This window comes from Meles meles, chromosome 11 (genome assembly GCF_922984935.1).
Source record: "Meles meles chromosome 11, mMelMel3.1 paternal haplotype, whole genome shotgun sequence".
NCBI lineage: Eukaryota > Metazoa > Chordata > Mammalia > Carnivora > Mustelidae > Meles > Meles meles.
In genome coordinates, this window is record NC_060076.1 from 6,793,412 (window position 1) to 6,816,392 (window position 22,981).

The 22,981-nt window shown below is 52.1% G+C and overlaps 1 protein-coding gene across 4 annotated transcripts in view; it reads left to right on the top strand.

Moving 5' to 3' along the window:
• The window catches only part of ZER1 (zyg-11 related cell cycle regulator), a 30,551-nt gene that overhangs the window by 928 nt on the left and 6,642 nt on the right, over nt 1-22,981 (top strand). For 2 of the 4 annotated variants that reach the window (XM_046023667.1, XM_046023670.1), the window contains 10 exons: nt 12,102-12,354; nt 14,465-14,615; nt 14,823-15,259; nt 15,573-15,749; nt 16,558-16,672; nt 16,820-16,966; nt 17,313-17,486; nt 21,603-21,818; nt 22,512-22,553; nt 22,715-22,834. In XM_046023667.1, coding sequence (XP_045879623.1) covers nt 12,197-12,354; nt 14,465-14,615; nt 14,823-15,259; nt 15,573-15,749; nt 16,558-16,672; nt 16,820-16,966; nt 17,313-17,486; nt 21,603-21,818; nt 22,512-22,553; nt 22,715-22,834 — 1,737 coding nt within the window. In that variant the 5' untranslated portion in view covers nt 12,102-12,196. Of the gene's footprint in view, nt 1-10,086; nt 10,107-12,101; nt 12,355-14,464; nt 14,616-14,822; nt 15,260-15,572; nt 15,750-16,557; nt 16,673-16,819; nt 16,967-17,312; nt 17,487-21,602; nt 21,819-22,511; nt 22,554-22,714; nt 22,835-22,981 lie in introns of those variants that run through there. The other 2 variants (XM_046023668.1, XM_046023669.1) reach the window with 2 other exon arrangements.

Below are 22,981 nucleotides of genomic sequence, written 5' to 3' on the forward strand. Positions count from 1 at the left end.
ACGGCTCCCAAAAGGGATGACAAGGTGCAGGAAATCCAACAGGATGGGAAAGGGATGGGTTGGGGTTGCAAACCTGAAGGCCAAGGGGAGCCTGATAGGTGAGTTAAAAGTGAAACTGACTGCTGGCTACTATAGTTCTGTGTGTGGAAATTGACTTGGCAGCTCTTTGGACCAGGGAGTCCAAGATTTCCAGTCTTTGCCTGTGCCTGTCAGCGCGCTTGGTTTTTAAGGGAGGGAGGAAGGCCTAGTGCCTCCACAGGGAAAAACACCCCCTTTCATCATTCCTGCAGAATGTTGTTCTTCAGGGTTCAAAATGGTTAGAATGAGCTTTGAAGGCAGCTTTAAAAAGAGTAACAAGAGGCTATGCTTAGAGCAGGGGGTGGTTGCAGTGGTGAGGGGGTCTCTGTTACTGTTCATTGCTTCATTCAGAAAATAAGAAACATATGTAGGGTGTCATGGAGAAAAATAAAGCAGGAAGGGCCATGGCAAGGGCCAGAGAGTGGGGTCACCTTTGTGGAGACGTTGATCAGAGGTCTCTAATAAGGTGGTATCTGAGCAAAGTCCTGAAGGGAGGGAGGGAACAAGCCATGCATCCGTCTAGGGGCAGAGCATTCTACAGCAAGTGCAAAGGTCATGAGGTAATATACTTGATGGTTTTAAGAAACAACAAGGAAACAGTAAGACTGGAGGAGGGGAAGAGTGGAAACCGGATAATGGTGGGGAGAATGTCAGGGGCTGTCCCTGTGATGCAGGGTCCCAGGGTATCTAAAGGTCCCAGGGTATTTCAGATCTGGACAAACATGGTAGGCAGAGAAAATAGAGAGTTGTTTCAGATGACCAATAGCCATTATGCTCTGGCCTGGTGTTATAAGTGATCTTCTTCCATCTTTGTGATGACCGCTGGTGGAATTGAGACAAAAAGGATGGCCATAGAGCACTATAAGTAAATCAGGTCTTGCAGCTGCTCCCTGGTTGTGAGAACTTGGGCAAGGGACCACCTCCGTGTCCTCATCTGTAAAATTGGGCTGTTGGGCTTAATGAGAGACATCACTCTGAAGTGCTTAGTGCACTGGGTAGCGTGGAATAAGCGCTCGGTATCTATCAGTTGTGATGATGGCAGTGGCCATGAGGAGGAACTGTTTACATGTATCTACCTCAGAGCCTTTCTTTTTAGCACCAGCTGGTGGTGCCACCAGCTCTGGCTTCCTCCCTGAGCTGGTAGAATTTTGGAGAACAGTGGGGGTGGGGGGAGACACAGTGGACACTTACTGTCACCCCTCAGCGGCAGCAATGCTTGCATATCCTACGGGGAGGATGGTAGCTTGGTCTCGGCGCCACTGGAAGATGATGGCTTTTTATTTTTTATTTTATTTTATTTTTTAATATTTTATTTATTTATTGGACAGAGAGAGAGATCACAAGTAGGCAGAGAGGCAGGCGAGGGGGTGGGGGAAGCAGGCTCCCTGCGGAGCAGAGAGCCCGATGTGGAGCTTGATCCCAGGACCCTGGGGTCGTGACCTGAGCTGAAGGCAGAGGCTTAACCCACTGAGCCACCCAGGCGCCCGAAGATGATGGCTTTTTAAAAAGAGCAAAGCAAATCCCCATTCTGCCACGTAAAATTGACAAAATGATGGGGTTGACATAAATGTGACATGAGGACAGGTTGGGGAAGGGCAGTCTGTGTTGGCCTCAGACATGCAGTTGGGGTGTGTGTGGCTGATCGGCTGATGGGGGATGTTAATCCAAGAAGTACCCAGCAGAGGCTGAGACTTTGCAGCCTGCCTTAAAGGGAGCGGAACAATGGTTGATCTCCCTCCTCACCCCCCAAGCCTGGACTATATCATCAGGCCTGGGTCATAAGCTGAACAGGGTGACTGGGCCAGATGATTTAAAAATGAAAAGTCAGAGCACTTGGATGCCGAGAGCCAGCCTACTCGAGCAGCTCTCGTGGTTAGAACCTAGGATCAGCCACCTGGGGATTTGGGTTCAAGCCCCAGCTCTGCATCTGGCTCACTCTGAACTTGGGCAGGTTCCATCGCCTATGTGGTCCTCAGTTTTCCTATCTGTATTCTAATGCTGAAGGCTGTTGGAAGGATGAAACGAGACCCCGGTGGTGAAAGCACTGGGTGTGCTTTGAAGCTCTCTACAAAGGCAAAGAACGGTTCTTGTTTCGTCAGCATGTCTCAGCTGTTCTTGACTCCTGAAATGCCACCTCAGGGCCCCCTGCTGGGTCATCGGTTTGGGGACTGTCATTCTTTATCTGACTCAATCACTAAAACTGTTGGTTGGCAGGCGGAAACTGCCAGATGAACAGAAGGCTCTCCCCAGGCATGATTCCTGGGAGATCATTCCATAATGACTGCTCACCACCTTCTTGCCATTATTTCATGGCATCTCCCCAGCAACCCCACAAGGTAGGTGCTGTTCGCCACACGTTGACTGATAAGGACCCTGATGAATACGGAGGCTGGCAAATATCGCTTGGGGATCTCGTGCAGCTGAGGCTCCTTCATCTGCCACCAACCAGCCATAGGCTCACTGTGTCTTGGAGTCTTCATGGATCATACAAGGTCCCGGACCGCCGAGAAGCTTTGAGTCGTGTGGCCAGAATGACCCATGCTTGTAGCACAGTTACCAGCGGTAAGAGGTCATCGGTGCTCGGTGCCTGAGGACACGTAGAGTTTTAAGGAGTCAGTGGAGCCTCCTGGGCAGAAATAAGATCTGAGTTGGAGGAAAAGAATTCCTGTCCCATAGCGTCGTGGGGAAGAGAGCCAGGCACTTGCTGGGGGACCTCGGGCAGGTCCTCACACATCTTTGAACCATAGTTTGTTCATTTGGAAAACAAAATAACGTGTCCCTCCTAGGTTATTTGTGCCTCTGGTGAGAACATGCATGGAAAGCTCGGCGCTTTGGGTCTGGAACTAAGGCGTACCTGTTTGTGTGTCCTTAGGTACGGATAGACCCTTGAACCCGTACATAGTCCATGGCAGATGACTTTGCCACTCCTCAGCTGCCTCTTTGCCTGTTGTAGATTCTGGTAACTCCTGCTCCATGTGGTTGCTGAGGGAATTAAATGGCCTAGTGGGTATCAAGTACTTAGAGTTCTCAGAATATGGTGCTCAGTCTGGGTGTGATCGTTTCGTTTGGTTGCAAGCTGGGAACCCAGGTATTCTGTAACGCCCGTCTGCCTCCAGGTGGCACCAGGGAGCAGGGAGGTGCGTCCCTCCCTCCTTACATTTCTGCACCTTCTTAATGTCACCACTCTGCGGATTGGGCCCCATAGGCCGGGGACCAGGCGGGCGACACTTTAGGATGCTTTCTACCCCTGGCCTGCACCCTGGCCCCTGGGAGACCCTGGCACTTCCCTGACTCCCCTCACAGCAGCTTCCGACCCTCCAATATCTGGCCTGGGATCTGCTCCTTCCTGGAAAGCTTCCAGCTTCTGTAAATAGGGTATTTGTTTGGGTTCCCCCCTCCACCAGCTCTTGGGTTAATATCTCGCGGGGTGGGCGCTGTTCCAAGGCTGAAGCTTCTGGCTCCCCCCAGCCTCTCTGTTGGCAGGGTGTCAGGTCGCCCATGGGGGTCCCTTGCTCCCTCTGGACCATAGTCCTCTGTCCGCCACCCCCATCCCCCAGCCCTTGTACTGCATGGACCGAAGACCCAATGGTGCAGTGAGATGCACGGGTTTGGTTTAGGATCGTGTCCCCTGTCATCCGTTGTGTGATTTCAGGCAGCCCTCAGTATCATCATCAGCAAATGGGGTAACAGTCAGTAGTCAATACCTCAGCTGCTATAGTGAGGTCAGGGCAAAGGCAAACCTTTATTCTGATGCGTGCCAGGCACGGGCTGGCACAGAGGATCCCAGAGCCCGCAAACAGGCTGGGTTCCCATCCTCCCCGAGCTTACAGGGCTGTGGGAAGGGTGATCAGCAATTGTTATACAAATGTCAGTTAGCTTCAAGTACCAGATCCTGGGGAGTGTGGTTTGTTGGTTAAATAAGGAACTGTATGCACTAAAGCATGAGGGGCTCAGTGCTCCCCAGGTCTGGAGTGGAGGCTGTGGTCACTGCTTCTATTTTCTGCCTTCTCCCCTCTGCTCCCCGCCGCCCTCCCCCCCTGCCCCGCCCCCAAGTCAGAGCTCAAGATGGATCCAGTGTAAAGAACCTGCTAGAGAAGGGAGGGAGGAAGACACAGAGTTCTTACCGTGCAGTGTGCCCTCAGAATCAGAGTTCCCTCTGTCCCCAGTTGCCAGAATCCCAGATGGCCGGTGCTTGCTGTAGGAGTGAGGAGCCCTCGGGGGCGGGCGTGGGGAGGGTAGGCATGGCAACTGCATGGGGGTGCCAGAGGCAGGGTGCCCCAGGCCTCTTCACCTCTGTGCCAAGATGAGAACGGCCCCTTCCTCCTCCAGCTCACCCCAGGCCCAAGAAGCAGGGTCCCACTGTCCAAGGATGGTTAGCAGATGGTACTCCCAGCCCTTGTCTTTGGGCGACCTTAGTGGCCGAAAGGGTGGTATTTCTTCCCCCTGGGGAGCAGGGTCAGGGCTTGGTGGGTGGCTGGGTAACTGGACTCAGTCGTGCAGAAAAGGCAGAAACCATGGCTCTGCTCTCTTGTTCAGAGTCGTGAGGGTTCATCTGTGGCCACTGGGGCCTCCTTCTGTCCTGTCACAGTGGACAGGGCGGGTACAAGGGTATAAGGGTGCCCCCGGGCGCCTGCCACATCTACCTTAACCTGTAAGCCCCTCTCGTCCCTTCCACCGGTCATGTGTGAAAACCCTACAATGTAGCAGGCCCGCACAGGGGTTCATCACTCCCTTTGTCCAGCAAACTTTCGAGGAATTGGGCCTGTGACACCGGCATCCCATACCCTCTGGACTTTCAGTCTCTGCACATCTGTTCCTCCCCCCTGGGATGCCTTTCCCTTCTCTCCCCACCGCCAGAGTTAACTATGACTCATCTTTCAAGTTGCAGCTGAAATGTCACTTCCAAGGAAGCTTGCCCATGACTCCCCAGTCCAGGGCAGGTCCCCTGGCAGAGGCACCCAGAGCCCCAAGGTACCTCCTCCTCCTTCAGAACCCTGGTCCCAGTGACGTGGCGTGGGGTTTGTGTGCTGCTTAGGTGGATGTCTGTCTCCCTCGGAGTCAGTTTGCTCCATAAGGATAAGGACCTTGTCGGTTTCACTCACCACTGAACCCGCAGTGCTCGATAGACAGCTGCTGAGTGGTTGAAGGTGACCGGGCCTCAGCGCAGGGCGATGCCCCACAAGACAGCCCGGTTCCTGCCTTCATGGAACCGGCCATCTGGCAAGGAAGCCTGATCACTAAACCAGCATTAGTTCAAAGTGTTAGTTGTCACAGTGGGGCCATGGGCGCACACGGTGGGGAGCACCCTGGTGGGTCAGGGAAGGCTTCCAGAGGAAACGATGTTGATACTAAGGCCGGAGATGTACGGGGAGCCCCTAGTGAAGGGGTTTTCAGAGGTGGTGTGGGCTGGCGCGTGTGTGGGCAGGGATGCCTCCTGGAGGAGGGACGCAGATGTGTTTTGGGGGCGGCGGGAGTAGCGTTTAGAATAGAAAGTGGGATAATTCGTTGAATTGGGATGCTCCCGGTTGAGAGAAAACAGATTAAGCAAAGGTCTGAAGGTGACCCTGTGCTTAGGGCCTGTTGCCAGTACCACGAAGGAGGCCAGGCCGGCTGCTGTAGGGGCCAGTGGGCACTAAGTGGGCCAGAAGGCTGGCTGCGGTTCAGGAGGCCTTGAGTGACCGCTTGAAGAGAGGGGACTCGGTTGCCAGCGGGGTGCGCCTCCCTGCCAGTGGCACTCCCTGGGCTCCTGTTGCCCGGGGAAGATCTGGAAGTGAATGAAGGTAAAGCAAGGCCGTGCCCAGTGCCCAGGCAGCCTGTATCGTGTCTTCCATCAAGGATGGTCCACAGCCAGTGGGACAGCGGGCACCACGGGCCTGGGGAGCATAGGCCTGCAACTGGCCAGGAGCAGACGGTGCTCTGTTGGGGACCAGGGCAGGTGAGGCAGAGAAGGTGATGATGGGGCAATGGTGGTAATCGTGATTGTAACAGGAGCTGCTGTTTCTGGGGCAGTTACCACTGACCAGGTGTCAGGCTAAGCTCTTCACATACTCCATGTCATCCTCACACAGTGCTCCCTGTTGCAGAGAAGAAACCGAGGCACAGAGAGATGAAGACACTTGCCCAGGTTCACCTGCCCCGAAGCAGCAGGGCTGGGCCTAGAAGCTGGGTGGGCCTGACTTCAGACCTCCCAGAGCACTGGCGCCAGTGAGTAGTGGTGCCGGAACTTTGTCCTTGTGATTCCAGAAGGCACGGGGCTCTGGGGCCGCCCATCGGATTTCCAGAACGGCCCTGAAGGCTCAGATATGGATGTGGAGGCTCCAGGAAGCCGGGGGCAGTGCTGGGCCCCAAACTCCTTCAAAGCTCTCCAAGGGGTGATATGATGGAGTCCGAGAGACCAGGTTCAAATCCCGCTTTGGACAGAGGAGCCTCTCTGGGCTTGAGTTTTCTCATCTGCAAGATGGGATCAAAACCAGCATTTCTTGCGTACTCAGTCTCATCAAGCCTGAGATGAATTTCCCGACATCTCATTTACTCCGGCAGCCCCATGAGGTGGGAATTATCATCCCCAGTTTCCAGATGAGGAAACAGGCCCAGAGAGGTTAAGTAATTTACAGTGAATTGTAGAACTGGGTTGAAACATAGATGTATCTGACAACAGAAAGAAAGAAAAAGAAAAGAAGGTATTGAAGTATAACGTAGCTAGGGAAAGGCCTGGAAAGCATGAGGGGACAGTGTGATAAATGTCTACAGGTGAACACACCTGTCCCCGAGGCCCCGCTGCCGCTTTCTCATCGCTATGTCACTGCAAAGGGAATCGCTACCCTGATTCTAACACCCTGGGTTCCTTTTGCCTATTCCCCTCCCCTTTCCAGTACAGACTCTGGTAGGAAGATGGTCTGGGATTCATTCCCGACTTTCCTCGGTTCTATAAATGGTTGATTGTTTTCTAATTTGGTCATTCAATTTGAATGTGAAGGTTCCATTTTCATTCTGTCTCAGCTGCTTGTCGCTGAGGACCTACACGCTGTCAGAGCATCACTTAACTGAACCCCAGTCCCCTCCAAATGTGGACCCCTTTTGGTGTCTAGGCCATTTTCTTAACTTTTACTGAATTATAATATACATAAAAAAACAAACAAACACACCATGATACAGCTCCCGAATATTCACAAAGTGAACACACCTGTATACCCAGCACTCAGATGCGGGACTAGAAGCTTCTCGGCACCTGGCCAAATCCTCAAAGTAACCTCAGTCCTGATCTCTACCATCACAGATCAGATTGTTTGTTTTTTTGTTGTTTTTGTTTTGTTTTGTTTTTAACTTAATGGAATAAAACATGATTGGATTCATTTGATCCATGATACGCTATATGCTCTTTTTTTTTTTTAAAGATTTTATTTATTTATTTGACAGAGAGATCATAAGTAGGCAGAGAGGCAGGCAGAGAGAGAGGAGGAAGCAGGCTCCCTGTTGAGCAGAGAGCCTGATGCGGGGCTTGATCCCAGGACCTGAGATCATGACCTGAGCCGAAGGCAGAGGCTTAACCCACTGAGCCACCCAGGTGCCCCACGCTATATCCTCTTTTCTGTCTGACTCCTTTCACTAAACTCAGGAGGTTCATCCAAGCTGTTAACAGTAGTTTGTGTGTTCTCATTGCCCTTAATAGTTCAGGGGTGAGTGTACCGAACTTCCTACTCACGCTCATGTCCAGGACGTTCAGGTTCGTTTCTGGTTTTGGCTGTTCTGAATAACGCTGCTGTGAACATTCTGGTCTGCGTCTTTGGGGGAACATGTATCCGTGTATCTCTGTTGGGTGTGTCCCTAGGAGTGGGGTTGCTGAACATGGAACACGTGTGCATACTCAGCTTGAGTAGATAGTGTCGAACAGTATCCGCTACACTGTCAATTCGCACCAATGGACACTCCCACCCACAGCGTGGGTGACACCCCGTTGTTCCATTGACACCACAGCACAAGCTTGGTTGTTGCCTGGATCGTTTCCAGTTGAGCCGTTCTGGTGGGTGGAAATGGGATCTCTTTGTGGTTTCACGGATACTAATGAAGCTGAGCCCTTTTCCATATATTTCCATATATTCTCTATCCTTTATGAAATGCCTGTTCAAGTCTTTTGCCCATTTTTTAGTAGGATGCCATGTCCTTTTAAAAACAGTTGGGGGGGGGCGCCTGGGTGGCTCAGTTGGTTGAGCCACTGCCTTCAGCTCAGGTCATGATCCCGGACTTCCAGGATCAGGTCCTGCATCGGGCTCCCAGCTCCTTGGGGAGTCTGCTTCTCCCTCTGACCTTCTCCTCTCTCATGCTCTCTCTCTCACTCATTCTCTCTCAAATAAATAAATAAAATCTTTAAAAAAAATAATAAAAACAGTTTGGGAGTCAGGTGAATGGATAAAAAAGATGTGGTGTATATATACAATGGAATACTACGCAGCCATCAAAAGAAATGAAATCTTGCCATTTGCAACGACTTGGGTGGAACTAGAGGGTATTATGCTGAGTGAAATAAGTCATCACGGAAAGACAATTATCGTATGATCTCTCTGATATGAGGAATTTTTTAAAAAGGTTTTATTTACTTATTTGATAGAGAGAGAGTGATCACAAGTAGGCAGAGAGGCAGGCAGAGGGGGAGGGGGAAGCAGGCTCCCCGCTGAGCAGGGATCCTGATGCGGGCCTCGATCCCAGGACCCTGAGATCATGACCTGAGCTGAAGGCAGAGGCTTAACCCACTGAGCCACCCAGGTGCCCCTGATATGAGGAATTTGAGAGGCAAAGTGGGGGTTGGGGGGGTAGGGAAGGAAAAAATGAAACAAGATGGGATCAGGAGGGAGACAAACCATAAGAGACTCTTAATCTCACAAAACAAACTGAGGGTTTCTGGGGGGCAGTATGGAGAGGGTGGTTGGGTTATAGACATTGGGGAAGGTATGTGCTGTGGTGAGTGCTATGAAATGTGTAAGCCGGATGATTTACAGACCTGTACCCCTGGGGCAAATAATACATTATATGTTAATAAAAATAATTAATAAAAATTTTTTAAAAAATGAGTTTGAGGGGGGGTTGCCTGAGTGGTTCAATCAGTTAAGTGTCTGATTCTTGATTTCAGTTCAGGTCATGATCTTGGGGTTGGGAGATCAAGCCCTGTGTGGGGCTCTATGCTCAGTGGGGAGTTTTCTGGGGATTCTCTTCTCCAGTGCCCCTCACCCTGCTCGCTTGCACATAAATAAATATTTTTTAAAAAATCAATTTGGGAGCACCTGGCTGGTTCAGTCAGTGGTGCATATAGCTCTGGATCTCAGGGTTGTGAGTTCGAGTCCCATGCTGGGTGTAGAAATTGCTAAAATGTGTATGTATATATGTTTGTGTGTGAGTGAGAGAGAGAGAGCACAAGCTGGGAAACAGCGGAAGGAGAGGCAGAAGCAGGCTCCCTGCTGAGCCGGGAGCCCAATGGAGGGCTCAATCCCAGGACCCAGGATCATGACGTGAGCTGAAGACAATTGCTTAACTGACTGAACCATCCAGTTCAAAATTGCTGAATCTCAAAAAAGAATGATTTGTAGAAGGTGTTTATATATTCTGAATATGAGTTGTTTGTTGGATATATTATTGGAAATATTTTCTAGTCAATGGCTTATCCTTTCTCTTTCTTAATGTTATCTTTTGATGAATGATGTACATGTTAAGGCAGTACAATTTTTTTCTCTTTATGGTTTCGGGGGGTTTTTGGTGAACTGTTTAAGAAATGATTGCCTACGCTAAAGTCACAAGATAGACTCCTGTGTTTTCTTCTAGAAATCTTGTTGTTTTACCCTTCACATATAGGTCTGTAGCCCATCTTAGATTTTTTTTTTTATTCATTTGACAGAAAGAGAGAGATATCACAAGTAGGCAGAGAGAGAAGGGGAAGCAGCCTCCCTGCTGAGCAGAGAGCCCGATGCAGGACTTGATCCCAGGACCTTGAGATCATGACCTGAGCGGAAAGCAGAGGATTAACCCACTGAGCCCCCCAGGTGCCCACATCTTAGATTAATTTTTGTGTATATATGAACAGAAGTTTCTTCACTTCAGTGCAGACCAGATTATCATTTTTCCCTTAAAAGCCTTATTTAAGGGGCGCCTGGGTGGCTCAGTGGGTTAAAGTCTCTGCCTTCGGCTCAGGTCATGATCCCAGGGTCCTGAGATCGAGTCCCGCATCGGGCTCTCTGCTCAGTGGGGAGCCTGCTTCCTCCTCTCTCTCTGCCTGCCTCTCTGCCTACTTGTGATCTCTGTCTGTCAAATAAATAAATAAATAAATCTTTTTAAAAAAAAACACACAACAGTCTTATTTAAGGAACCTCTACCTAGCTCAAGGTCATGAAAATAGTAGGAGACTTTAGGGTTTTTATTTTTTTTTTTTAAGTTTACTTATTTTGTTTTTAGTGATCTGTATTCATGACCCCAAGATAAGAGTCACAGGCTCTACCAACTGAGCCAGCCAAGGGCCCCAGCTTTATTTATTTGTTTGTTTGTTTAGGCTCTACGCCCGAGGTGGGGCTCAAACTCACAACTCCCAAGATCAAGTGTTGCACGCTCTTCTGACAGCCAGCCAGGCCGCCACCTCCCGACTTTAGTTGTTTTTTTGTTGTTGGTTTTTTTTTTAAGATTTTATTTATTTATTTGACAGAGAGAGATCACAAGTAGGCAGAGAGGCAGGCAGAGAGAGGAGGAGGAAGCAGAGAGCCCGATGCGGGGCTCGATCCCAGGACCCTGAGATCATGACCTGAGCCGAAGGCAGAGGCTTTAACCCACTGAGTCCCCCAGGCGCCCCCCGACTTTAGTTTTTTAATAACCGTTTTACTGAGCTACAATTCCTAGACCATACGGTATAGCTATTTAATATAGACAACTCATTGGTTTTTAGTATGTTCAGAGTTCTGTGACCGTCACCATCATCGATTTTAGAACATTTTTATCACCCGAGAAGAAGCCTCGGCCGGTTAGCAGTCACTGCCTGTTCCTCACAGCCCTCAGCCCTAGGCCGCCTCTAATCCACTACCGACTCTACGGTGTTCGTCTTCTGGCCGCACGCTGTGTGTAAATGGATCCGTACCACATATGGCCTTTTGTGCCTGGTTTCTCTCACTTAGCATAACGGGTTCAAGGTGTCCATGCTGTAGCTCGTGTCAATGCCTCTTCGTTTTATGGCTGATAATATTCCGTTGTACGGAAAGACCATTTTTGTTTATTCGGGCATCAGTTGATGGAAAGTCAGAAAGTGGAAGTGGAAAGTAATTTCCACTTCCTGACTGTTAGGAATAATACCGCTGTGAACATGAATGTATGATTTTTTTTTAAAAGATTTTATTTATTTATTTGACAGAGAGAGAGATTACAAGTAGGCAGAGAGGCAGACAGAGAGAGAGGAGGAAGCAGGCTCCCTGCGGAGCAGAGAGCCCGATGCGGGGCTCGATCCCAGGACCCTGAGATCATGACCTGAGCCGAAGGCAGTGGCTTAATCCACTGAGCCACCCAGGCGCCCCATGAATGTATGATTTTTATGTGGACGTATATTTTCACTTCCCTTGGGAGAAATGATTAATCACTCTTCATCATACACAGTGAGATTCAATGACAGCTTGTCTATGAAGGCCCGGCCTATACCGAATGTGCACACGGTGACTACTGTTTACGGGTTAGGTTACACAGTAAGGGACGCCCCAGTGTAGCTGTTAATGAAAGCCCCGTCATCCTCACCCAAGCATCGAGTCCCCAACACATGCGTGTCTGCCCACGGACACTGCGAAGGCAGAAAAATGCCTGGACAAGGCCCCTGCTCCTCGCAGGTCAAATCACACACAGCTAGTGGCGGAGCAGAGAGGACCAGGAAAGGAAGCAGGAGCCCTGGGGCATGTTTCTGCTAAGCTGCTCAATTGAGTGTGACATTTGGGGCCTCAGTTTCCCTACTCAGAGAGTGGGCATAGCGTAGCTGGTGGTTGTGGCTCACTTAGCTTCTTCCTGTTCCCCAGGCTGTGGTTCTGCCAATGACCCTGTGAGTGCTGGGGAGTCACCGCTGCCCCTAGGGGCTCCTGTCCTGGATTGGCCCACCCGCCTGCCCCCCAGCATGGCGTCCGACACCCCTGAGTCCCTGATGGCCCTCTGCACTGACTTCTGCCTGCGCAACCTGGATGGCACTTTGGGCTACCTGCTGGACAAGGAGACTCTGCGGCTCCACCCAGACATCTTCCTGCCCAGCGAGATCTGTGACCGGCTCGTCAATGAGTGAGCGGGCCGGGGGCTGGGGCATGGGCATGAGTCTTAGCATGAGCTCTGGGACCGTGGTGTGCACCATGCAGGAATGTGGCTATGGATACACACATGTGGGGGGTGTGTGCATGGACTTGGGTGTCTGTGGGTGCGGAGAACACTGGTGTATTCGTAACCATAAAGCTACATTGGTATGTGTGTGTGGAAGGGTGTGCATGTGAGGAATGGGCGTATGTACACACGTGGGTTTCTGCAGCATGGGGTATGTTTGAGTGTGTGACTGCAAGTGCGCATTACATCTATGAGAAGGTATAGAAGCCTGCGTATAGGGGGCGCCTGGTGGCTCAGTCAGTTAAGCGTCTGCCTTCGGCTCAGGTCATGAGCCCAGGGTCTTGGGATCGAGCCCCACATCGGGCTCCCGGCTGAGGTGGGGAGTCTGCTTCTCCCTCTCCCTCTGCCTGCCGCTCCCCGCGCTCATGCTCTCTCTCTCACTCACTCTACTCTCTCTCTCTCTCAACAAATAAAATCTTAAAGAAACCTACACATAAACAAAGGAGTTCTGACTGTCCCATGAGCATATGTGCCCATCCCTGTGCCTACAAACACGTGTCTGTGTGTGCACAGAGCCACACACACGTTCGTGCACTGGTGCACTGTAAAGAATGGACCCATGACCCATGACCAGGGATCGAATCATTCAGCAAACCCGTGTCTGGGCCCTCCAAGGAACTCCCCACTATGAGAGGCTCCTGGCAATAGGATATGCATTTTCACTCACCTCAGGGAGGTCAGTCCAGATCCCAGGAAGGGAAATTGTTAGACCAAACAGTTGCATATAAAAGTGGGAACTTGTGGGGCCCCCGGCTGGCTCAGTCCGTGGAGCACGCGACTCTTGATCTTGGGGTTGTGAGTTTGAACTCCACGTTGAGTGTGAAAACTATTTAAAAATATTATCCTTTTTTCCTTAAGATTATTTATTTGAGAGTGAAAGAGCACACAGTCGGGAGGGGCAGAGGCAGATGGAGGGAGAGAACCCCAAGCAGACTCCCTGCTGAGCACAGAGCCTGACACAGGGCTCTATCCCAGGACCCTGAGATCATGACCTGAGCCGAAATCAAGTCAGCTGCTCAACCGACTGAGCCACCCAGGTGCCCCTAAAAATAAAATAATAAAAAATAAAATAAAATAGGGGGCACCTGGGTGGCTCAGTTGGTTGAGTGGCTGACTCTTGATTTCGGCTCAGGTCATGATCTAGGGCCATAAGATCAAGCCCCACATTGGACTCCACACTCAGCAGGGAGTCTCCTTCTCTCTCTCCCTCTCCCTCTGCCCCTCCTCTGCTCACTCGCAGGCTCTCTCAAATAAATAAATCTCAAAAACATAAAATCTGAAAAAAAAAAAAGAAAGAAAGAAAGAAAGAGTGGGAACTTGTGTGTGACCCCAGGACGGAGCCCGACTTGTAATCATATTCTGGGCATTTGATGTGGCTCAGGCACTCGCTTGGACCCTTTGCAGACCTGAGTCATGTCCATTTTCCAGATGAAGAAACTAAATTCTGGCGAAGTTCCATTACTCGTGTGAAGTTGCCCAAGTAGTAAACAGCCAAGCCAGGATTCAGAGCCCAGTGTTTGATTCCCAAGGCTTCCACCAGACCAGGATTCTTGTATCAACTGGGATCTCAAAGGGGTTTTATTCAGCGCTTGGCCTGGACCCAGCCGGGAATGGCAGACCCCTTGATTAATCTTCCTGTTGGAAAGGGTCCCGGGAGGGGCCGATCAGGAACAGAAGCCGGCTGAGAGACTGAGAGGCGAGGAGTGCAGACGCCTGTGTTTGTTACAGATGCGTAGGGTTTCGGGAGGAAGCGTTTAGGATTTGCTATTGATTAGATACCCCTTTGTTAGTTAGCTTTGCTGTCCTGGTGCCTGAGGGAGCATCTTCTTGTCACCTGCAGGGCGGTCAGGATCCAAGCAGATGCTGTTAGAAAGAGGGACAAGGGTTGGAAGAGATGGGAGTTGCTGATGGGTGGCAAGGGAAGGTTTCAGGGACAGGAGGGCTAGTGCAGAGCCTTGAAGGAGGATGAGGGCCCCTGAGCCCCTCCCGCTAGCGAGGCTTCCCTCCCCCCCAGGTACGTGGAGCTGGTCAACGCCGCCTGCAACTTTGAGCCCCACGAGAGCTTTTTCAGCCTTTTCTCGGACCCCCGCAGCACCCGCCTCACCCGGATCCACCTTCGCGAGGACCTGGTGCAGGACCAGGACCTGGAGGCCATCCGCAAGCAGGTGAGACCTACGTCGCCAGCCAGTGGGGACGGCCATGGGGAGGCCGGCCGGAGAGCGTCAGTGACCCCTCCGGGACAAGAATCCAGCACGCCCGCGCCTTGCACACACCCCTCCTGAAGCCCACCTGTGGTCTGGGCTCGGGCCTGCGGGTTGCCAGAGGCGGGGGCTGGCGGGCTGTGGCGGTGACGGAGCCGTGCCTGCTCCCAGGACCTGGTGGAGCTGTACCTGACCAACTGCGAGAAGCTGTCGGCCAAGAGTCTGCAGACGCTGAGGAGCTTTAGCCACACCCTGGTGTCCCTGAGCCTCTTCGGCTGTGCCAACATTTTCTACGAGGAGGAGAACCCGGGGGGCTGTGAAGACGAGTGCCTCGTCAACCCCACCTGCCAGGTGCTGGTCAAGGACTTTACGTTCGAGGGCTTTAGCCGCCTCCGCTTCCTCAACTTGGGTCGCATGATCGACGGCGTCCCTGTGGAGTCGCTGCTGCGGCCACTCAGCTCCCTGGCTGCCCTGGACCTCTCGGGCATCCAGACGAGCGATGCGGCCTTCCTAACCCAGTGGAAAGACAGCCTGGTGTCCCTCGTGCTCTACAACATGGACCTGTCAGACGACCACATCCGGGTCATCGTCCAGCTGTACAAGCTGCGGTGAGCTGCTGGCCCAGAGCTCACTAGGGGCGGGGAGAGGGTGAGGGTCGCCAGTCCCGGAGGTTTATAAGCCCCCGGCCGGGCACAGATGGGTATGGAAGAGACAGTCCCCTTCCTTAAGCCCAGTGTTTTGGCTGCATCTGGGCTGTTCAGGGTCTTGGGGTGCCAGCAGGCTCTTCCCCAGAATGCTCTGGAGCAGCTGTGGGAGGGAGGGGCTCTCCCTTCCCTGCCATGGGCTGAAGGAGCCGGGCTCTCTGAGGCAGCCCCAGCCCGTGTCCAGCTCCTGACCTGTGGCCTCCACTCCAATCTCCAGACACCTGGATATCTCCCGAGACCGCCTCTCCAGCTACTACAAGTTCAAGCTGACTCGCAAGGTGCTGAGCCTCTTTGTGCAAAAGCTGGGGAACCTGATGTCCCTGGACATCTCTGGCCACATGATCCTGGAGAACTGCAGCATCTCCAAGATGGACGAGGAGGCGGGGCAGACTAGGTGGGGACCCACCCGTGGGGGTTGCCAGCAGGGTGTCATTCAACAGCCAGGGCCTGTGCTGGGTGCCCGAGATAAAGAACCCAACGAGGCCCTGCCCTGTTCAGTCTGTTCGAGCTAGTGGGGACAAAGGAGTCCTTATTTGGACAGTGGTAGGGGAGGCCCAGGGCTGTGGGATTGCCCTGAGGATCAAGAATAAGGAGGAATGGCATCCAGGTTATCCTGAAAGCTCCTGCGTTTGCCAGAGGAAAGATGTTCCAGCCGAGGGAACAGCATACAGCCAAGGCTGGAAGGTGTGAGCTTGAGGGTGAGCAGAGAATCAGGACGCTCAGCCTGGCTAGCGACGGCGGTGGCGGTAGGATGGCCAGGAGCGTCTCCCTTGCTTTAGGTATCCCAGCACATAGGTCGCTTCCTGGCCTGGTTGGTTGAGAGATCGAGGTCGGATTCAAACGGATCCAGCTGTAATTGGCTGTGGGCGCTGTCCCCAGCTGTGCATTCACGGGGCTAAGTTGATGGGCATGTCCCTTGATGATCATTGGTTGGGACTTTACACAAAGGGGACAAGTCCTCACTAGAAGGGCACATAGTGTTTTCCAAAGATGGGTGCAACTGTGTCTCCCATCCCCCATGTTACGCAGTGTGACCTTGCCACCTCTCCGTCAAGAGGTGGGCATCTGTGTCCCAAAAGATGAGGCAGGAAGGCCTAGAAGCGGGCCCCGAGTAAATGCCTAGCCACCCCGGGGAGAACCCCTCCTGAACCCAGGACAGCCCCAGTCCACAGGCCTCTGACCCCGGCACCCTCTGTTCCCAGCATTGAGCCTTCCAAGAGCAGCATCATGCCTTTCCGGGCCCTGAAGAGGCCACTGCAGTTCCTCGGGCTCTTCGAGACCTCCCTGTGCCGCCTCACACATATTCCTGCCTACAAAGTGAGACAGAGAGTCGGGGAGGGGAGGAATAGGGGGCCCTGGGACAAGGGAAGGGGGTCGGCTGGGGGCCCCACGGTGTCTGCCTGGAGTCTGGGGATCCCACCGCTTGGCCTCTTCCGGGTGCGTCTGAGCATGTTCCGTTCCCAGGTAAGCGGTGACAAAAACGAGGAGCAGGTGCTGAATGCCATAGAGGCCTACACGGAGCACAGGCCTGAGATCACCTCGCGGGCCATCAACCTGCTTTTTGACATCGCACGCATCGAGCGCTGCAACCAGCTGCTTCGGGCCTTGAAGGTCAGCCTCAACCCCGGGGTCCTCAGCCTCCTGCCCATCCCCAGCTGGCAGGCGCTGGACTTGGTCGAGGCGTGTCCCTCCTCTCCACCTCCTCCTCATCCCCAGGCCCCCGGCAGCATTACCCCCGAGCCCCAGGCCTAGCTTGTCCCAGCACTGGCCTTACCGCAGACCTGCGGCCCCGTCTAGCTTCCGCCCCCTCAACCCGCACTTCTGCTCTCCGAGAACAGGCTTAGGGTAAACTGAGCCCCGGAGCAACTGTCCCAGCTCCCCCAGCAGAAGCCCTAGGCCTGGCCTGGCACGGCTTGAACAGGACTGGCCAACCCAGGCCCACCCTGTCTTCCCACAGCTGGTCATCACAGCCCTCAAGTGCCACAAGTACGACAAGAACATCCAGGTCACGGGCAGCGCCGCGCTCTTCTACCTGACCAATTCCGAGTACCGCTCCGAGCAGAGCGTCAAGCTGCGCCGGCAGGTCATCCAGGTGGTGCTGAATGGCATGGAATCCTACCAGGAGGTGACGGTGAGCCCCCTCCCCGTGCCAGCCCTGCATGCTCGGGCCCAGCCCCTCCTGTCCCTGCGTACCCTGTGTGCCAGCCTCGCTGACCTGGGCCCTCAGGGGGCCGTGCTTGTTCCCACCCTTTTCCGCCTGGCTCTGAACTGCAGCCCCCCTCCGCCCCTGCTGCAGTCTCCTCCCCCCTTACCCACGGCATCCCTCCCAGACTCTGGGACCTGGCATTCAGGACCCTGTAACGTGGCCCCACCTGACTAGTCCCTCCGCCGTGGCCACTGCTCCCGGCCCAGGGACCCTGTTCTCCTGCCTCTGGGCCTCTGCTCATGCGGACTCCTCGGCCCTTCCGCCCAGTAACACGCTGCCGGCGGGGGATTGTTTTCCAATAGCTGCTTTTATTGTAAAGTTACAAAAATTTTGACCTTAGAAAAACTGTAATTACAGATAGAAAGAAAAAAAAAACTCGTAATCCCTTCACGCAGAGAGCCACTGTTGGTGTTGGACCCCTGTTGTTTTGGATTTCGCCTGTGCATGTTTATTTAGTCGATGGGTTCATTCCGCACTTACTGTTTGCATGATGTGGATTTTTATTACAACAGTGTCTTATGAATGTGAACATCTCCCAGATCAACAAACATTTCTACAACCGAACTTCTAAAATAATGTCTCTTTTCCGATTACAAAAGTGAGACATCCAGTGCTTAGAAAACAGATTCAAGCACCATTGACCCTTGAACCACATGGGTTTCAACTCAGATGCAGAATTCTTCTCTAAAGATTTTATATATGTATGTATTTATTTATTTAGGAACCCAGTGCAGGACTCGATCCCATGACTCTGTGGTCATGACTTGAGCTGAAATCAAGAGTCAGATGCTCGACTGACTGAGCCACCCAGGTGCTCCTTTAAAAAAAAAAAAAAAAAAAAAAGATTTTTTTTTTTTTTTTTTTTTTTTATTTGAGAGAGTGCAAGTTGGAGTTGGGGGGAGGGGCAGAGGGAGAGAATCTTAGGCAGGCTCCACGCCCAGCTCCGAGCCCAGCACAGGGCTCGATCTCACGACCCTGAGATCGTGACTTAAGCCAAAATCAAGAGTTGGACGCTTAACCGACTGAGCACCCCCAGACGCCCCTGGATCAGATTTTATTTGACAAATACAGTATACACCGTCGATGTATTTTATCTTCCTAATGATTTCCTTACATTGTCTTTGCTCTAGCTTACTTTATCGCAAGACTACGATATGTGACACATACCACGTGCAAAACGTGTTAATTGACTTATAGACGTTATCAGGAAGGGTTCCTTCCAGTCGAAGGTAGGCTATTCGTGGCAAAGTTCTGGGAGGAGTCAGAAGTTACGGTGGATATTCAGCTGTTTGCCGGCAGGTGGGGAGGAGGTTGGAGCCCCTAACCCTCAGGTTGTCTGATGGCTGACCATGATACAGAAATGTGTCAGGACACCTGAGTGGCTCATTCGGTGAAGCATCTGCTTTGGGCTCAGGTCATGATCCCAGGGTCCTGGGATCGAGCCCCGCCTTGGGCTACCTGCTCAGCCCGGGTCTGCCTCTCCCTGTCCCTCTGCCTGCTGTTCTCCCTGCTTATGGCCTTCTACTCTTTCAAATAAATAAATAAAATCTTTAAAAAAAATCTTAAAAAAGAAAAAGAGAAAATGTGTTAACTCCAAAGTGAGTTGTCAGCATAATGCTCAGTGTCCTCATCCAGGGAAAGCCACTGGGGCGTCAACTCTGCTCTGGAGCTGGGACGCAGTGGCCAGGCCCTTTCCCTACAGAGCTGTAGGCCAGGCTGCTCCACAGGTCCAGGCGGCAGTCACGGAGTTGGCCCCCCATGGTCAAACATTTAGGTGACTTTTTTCTTGTCTGCTATTTCAAAGAAGGCTTTCCTGACTCTACTCAATTGATAATCCTTAAAATACGTGACTAAAATTGCCATTGCCGGGGCCTTGAATGGGTAGGTATATTTTTAAAGCATTTGGGACACAGTCTCGAATTATCCTCCAGAAAGGCTACCGTAGAGATCCAGTCTGTGCAGGGGTGAGAAGGCCTGCTTTCCCCTGCCTGCCAACTCCAGACTTTAGAGCAACCTTTTTCTACCTTGAGATTGACTTTATCATCAGGTGAAAAGGGGGGGGGGGGGTGTTTGTTTTTTGTTTTTTTTACACAATTGCTAGTTGAAGACTCCCAAACAAATTCATACACTCTATCAAAGAAATGGAAATTAGGGGCGCCTGGGTGGCTCAGGTCATGATCTCAGGGTCCTGGGATCGAGCCCCGCATCGGGCTCTCTGCTCAGCGGGGAGCCTGTTTCTCCCTCTCTCTCTGCCTGCCTCTCTGCCTACTTGTGATCTCTCTCTCTGTCAAATAAATAAATAAAATCTTAAAAAAAAAAAAGAAATGGAAATTAAAATGATGAGGTACCACATTTCATCTCAAGAGACCGAGGATCCCCAACATTGACAGAGGTCAGGGGAGATTACCTTAGCATACCCTACCGAGGTAGGAATTGTATCCCCTTTTTGGAGGTCAACTGGCAGAATTTGCCAAAACTGTAAATGCGTTGATCTTTGGGCCTGTGTATTCCATGATTCAGATGTTTTTTAGAGGAAAAAGATTACATCTTTTCTTTTCAATTAAAAATAAATTAGAGGAGGGGTGCCTGGGTGGCTCAGTCATTGAGCGTCACCCTTCTGCTCAGGTCATGATCCCAGCATCCTGGGATGGAGCCCCGCATCAGGGTCCCTGCTCCGCAGGAAGCCTGCTTTTCCCTCTCCCACACTCCCTGCTTCTGTTTTCTCTCTCGCCATGTCCCTCTCCGTCAAAAAAATAAGTAAATAAAAATAAAAATAAATTAGAGGAAACCAGAATGTTTTAGCAATAGGGACCTGGAAAAGTAACATACCCCCACAATGGGATATTATGGCAAATCTGCGCGTCCCTAATGTGGAAAGATGTCCACTGCATGTTGATAAGTGAAAGGTTTTAGAGCAGTGTGTATAATGTCTTTTTTGCCTTGCTTCTCCCCCAAATATATATTTGTATTTGCATGTTAGAAAAATCTAGAAGGACATGCACCAAACTTTTAACAGTGATTACTTCTGGGGAATAAAGTGAGAGACTTTAACTTTTCTCTCAAATACTACTATTGGAACTTTTTACGGTGAGTAAGTATTGTCTCTCGTAATTTAAAATAAATTTTTTCTCAGAAATAAAAAGTGTATGTGTATTTGAGGGGAAAAAAGAGCGAACTAAGTGATACACCCTCTAAATTACATAATTAATGAAGTACAGTGATTTGCCAAAATCTGAGAAAGGATGGGAGGAAATTAAATTACAGGCAAATGCTCCAAGAATATTAAAAAAAAAAAAAAGCCCACAGACAACACAAAAAGAAACTGAAGCTGTCGAGCAGCGTGAGGCCTCCCACTCTGCCCGTTGGGACTGTAGACCCTGCAGCCCCTTCGGCAGACGGTCCCGTGTCCCCTGGTCAAGTTGAAGACATGCACGCCGCGTGTGACCCAGAAGCCGCTGTGCGTGGGCGCCAGGATGGAGGCACGAGACATCGTTTGAAGCCCCCTGGGATGTTCACCAACGGTGGACATTGGATGGGCCAATAAATTGAAGGACCATGGTACAGTGAACAAATGAGTGCTTTTCAGCTGCTCGTGACGACATAGTTGCTCTTACAAACCTGTGGTAAACAAGAGTAAGCAAGATGCCGGAGACTCTTCCGTGAGGACTCGCAGGGACGGTGGTTCTCTCTAGTGGGGAGAGGGGCTGAGGGCCAGGAAGGGACCTTGTGGGGCTTTCCGGGTGCCGGCAGTGTTCTGTTTCCTGACCCAGGCTGGGGTTCCATGGTTGCCAAAAAAGGTTTTTTTGCTTCATAAATGCTCGTAAATACATTTGTGCTTTATGCCCTCTTCTGTATGAAGATGATATTTCACTTTTTTTTTAATGTTTAAAAAAAAAAAAAAAAAGCCTTGGAGTCTCCTCTTCCAGAAAGCCTTCCTGGACCACCACAGCTCCAGATGATCTCCTGCCTCTAGGGCGCCCCTGGAGTCCAGCTCCCGAGTCCAACCCTGACTGTGTTCCCCTTGTCTCCCGTCCCGCCCAGGTCCAGCGGAACTGCTGTCTGACCCTCTGTAACTTCAGCATCCCCGAGGAGCTGGAGTTCCAGTACCGCCGAGTTAACGAGCTCCTGCTCAGCATCCTCAACCCCACGCGGCAGGACGAGTCAATCCAGCGCATCGCCGTGCACCTGTGCAACGCCCTGGTCTGCCAAGTGGACAACGACCACAAGGAGGCCGTGGGCAAGATGGGCTTTGTTGTGGTGCGTGCCCTCGGGCTGCCCCTTGTCCAGAGCCCCCCTGCCCCATGACAGATTTAGGCTAGACCAGAGGAAAAATCTTCTCACCGTGAATGGAGCTTACCTCCCCGTAGATTTGCTCCACTCAGAACACTCTAGCATCCTCTCCCGGCCACTGTAGCCGCCCATTTGGTCCCACCGGTCAAGCCCCTCCTGGCTCCTCAGACCAGGTCCCCTATTAGGTCGTTCTCACTGGGGTTAAATAAGTGTCTGAGGGACTATTTGTTTAATGTCGGCCTCCCCACTGGGTTGTGAGCTCTGCAGGGAAAGACACTATGCTTGTTCCTTCTTCCATCATGACCTCCCCAGCACTTTCTAGAGTGGGGCCTGGCCCAAGGTGGCAGGGAAGGGTGAGGAAGGAGCGTCTGGTCTCCTCCTCTTTCACGCCGGATGGAGAGGCTGGAGCCCACAGAGGGGAGGGCCGGGCCCAGCGCTACACAGGGAGCCAGGCTCGAGCTGGACCAGCACCCAGGCCTCCCGAGGCTAGGGACCACGTCTGTGGGTGGGAGGCCCCCCAGACCACATAGGTACATTCGGTCTTGTCAGGATGCATTAGCCAGGAGTGGAAGGGCTGGCTCCCCTCTCTCCGTCTTGGTCTTGGGGGACACAGTACCTCTTGAGCCCTGCCCCCCCGCAAGTTCTCTTCTCTGCCCACAGACCATGCTGAAGCTGATTCAGAAGAAGCTGCTGGACAAGATAGTAAGTTGAGCCTTCAGGAAGCCGCTCTGCCCCTCCCCTAGCCCGAGAGGGGCTGGTTTGCCCCTGGAGGATACCCATGTTTTGTGAGGGGGCGCCCTCACGGGTGCCAGGAGCCTGCGGGCCCTCCAGGCCAGCTGTGCTGAGGCGACCTCTCCCTTCAGTGCGACCAGGTGATGGAGTTCTCCTGGAGCGCCCTGTGGAACATCACGGACGAGACTCCCGACAACTGCGAGATGTTCCTCAACTTCAACGGCATGAAGCTCTTCCTGGACTGCCTGAAGGTACTGCCTGTCTCCAGCGGCGGCAGCCTCCTTGACCACTCACACGGCCACTCTTCTGTCCCCAGGCGTCCCGCCCCCCAGATCCGTCAGCAGCCCCTCCCCCTGTGGTTCCCACAGAAGGGCAGCGGGGGGCCCGACTCACAGGCC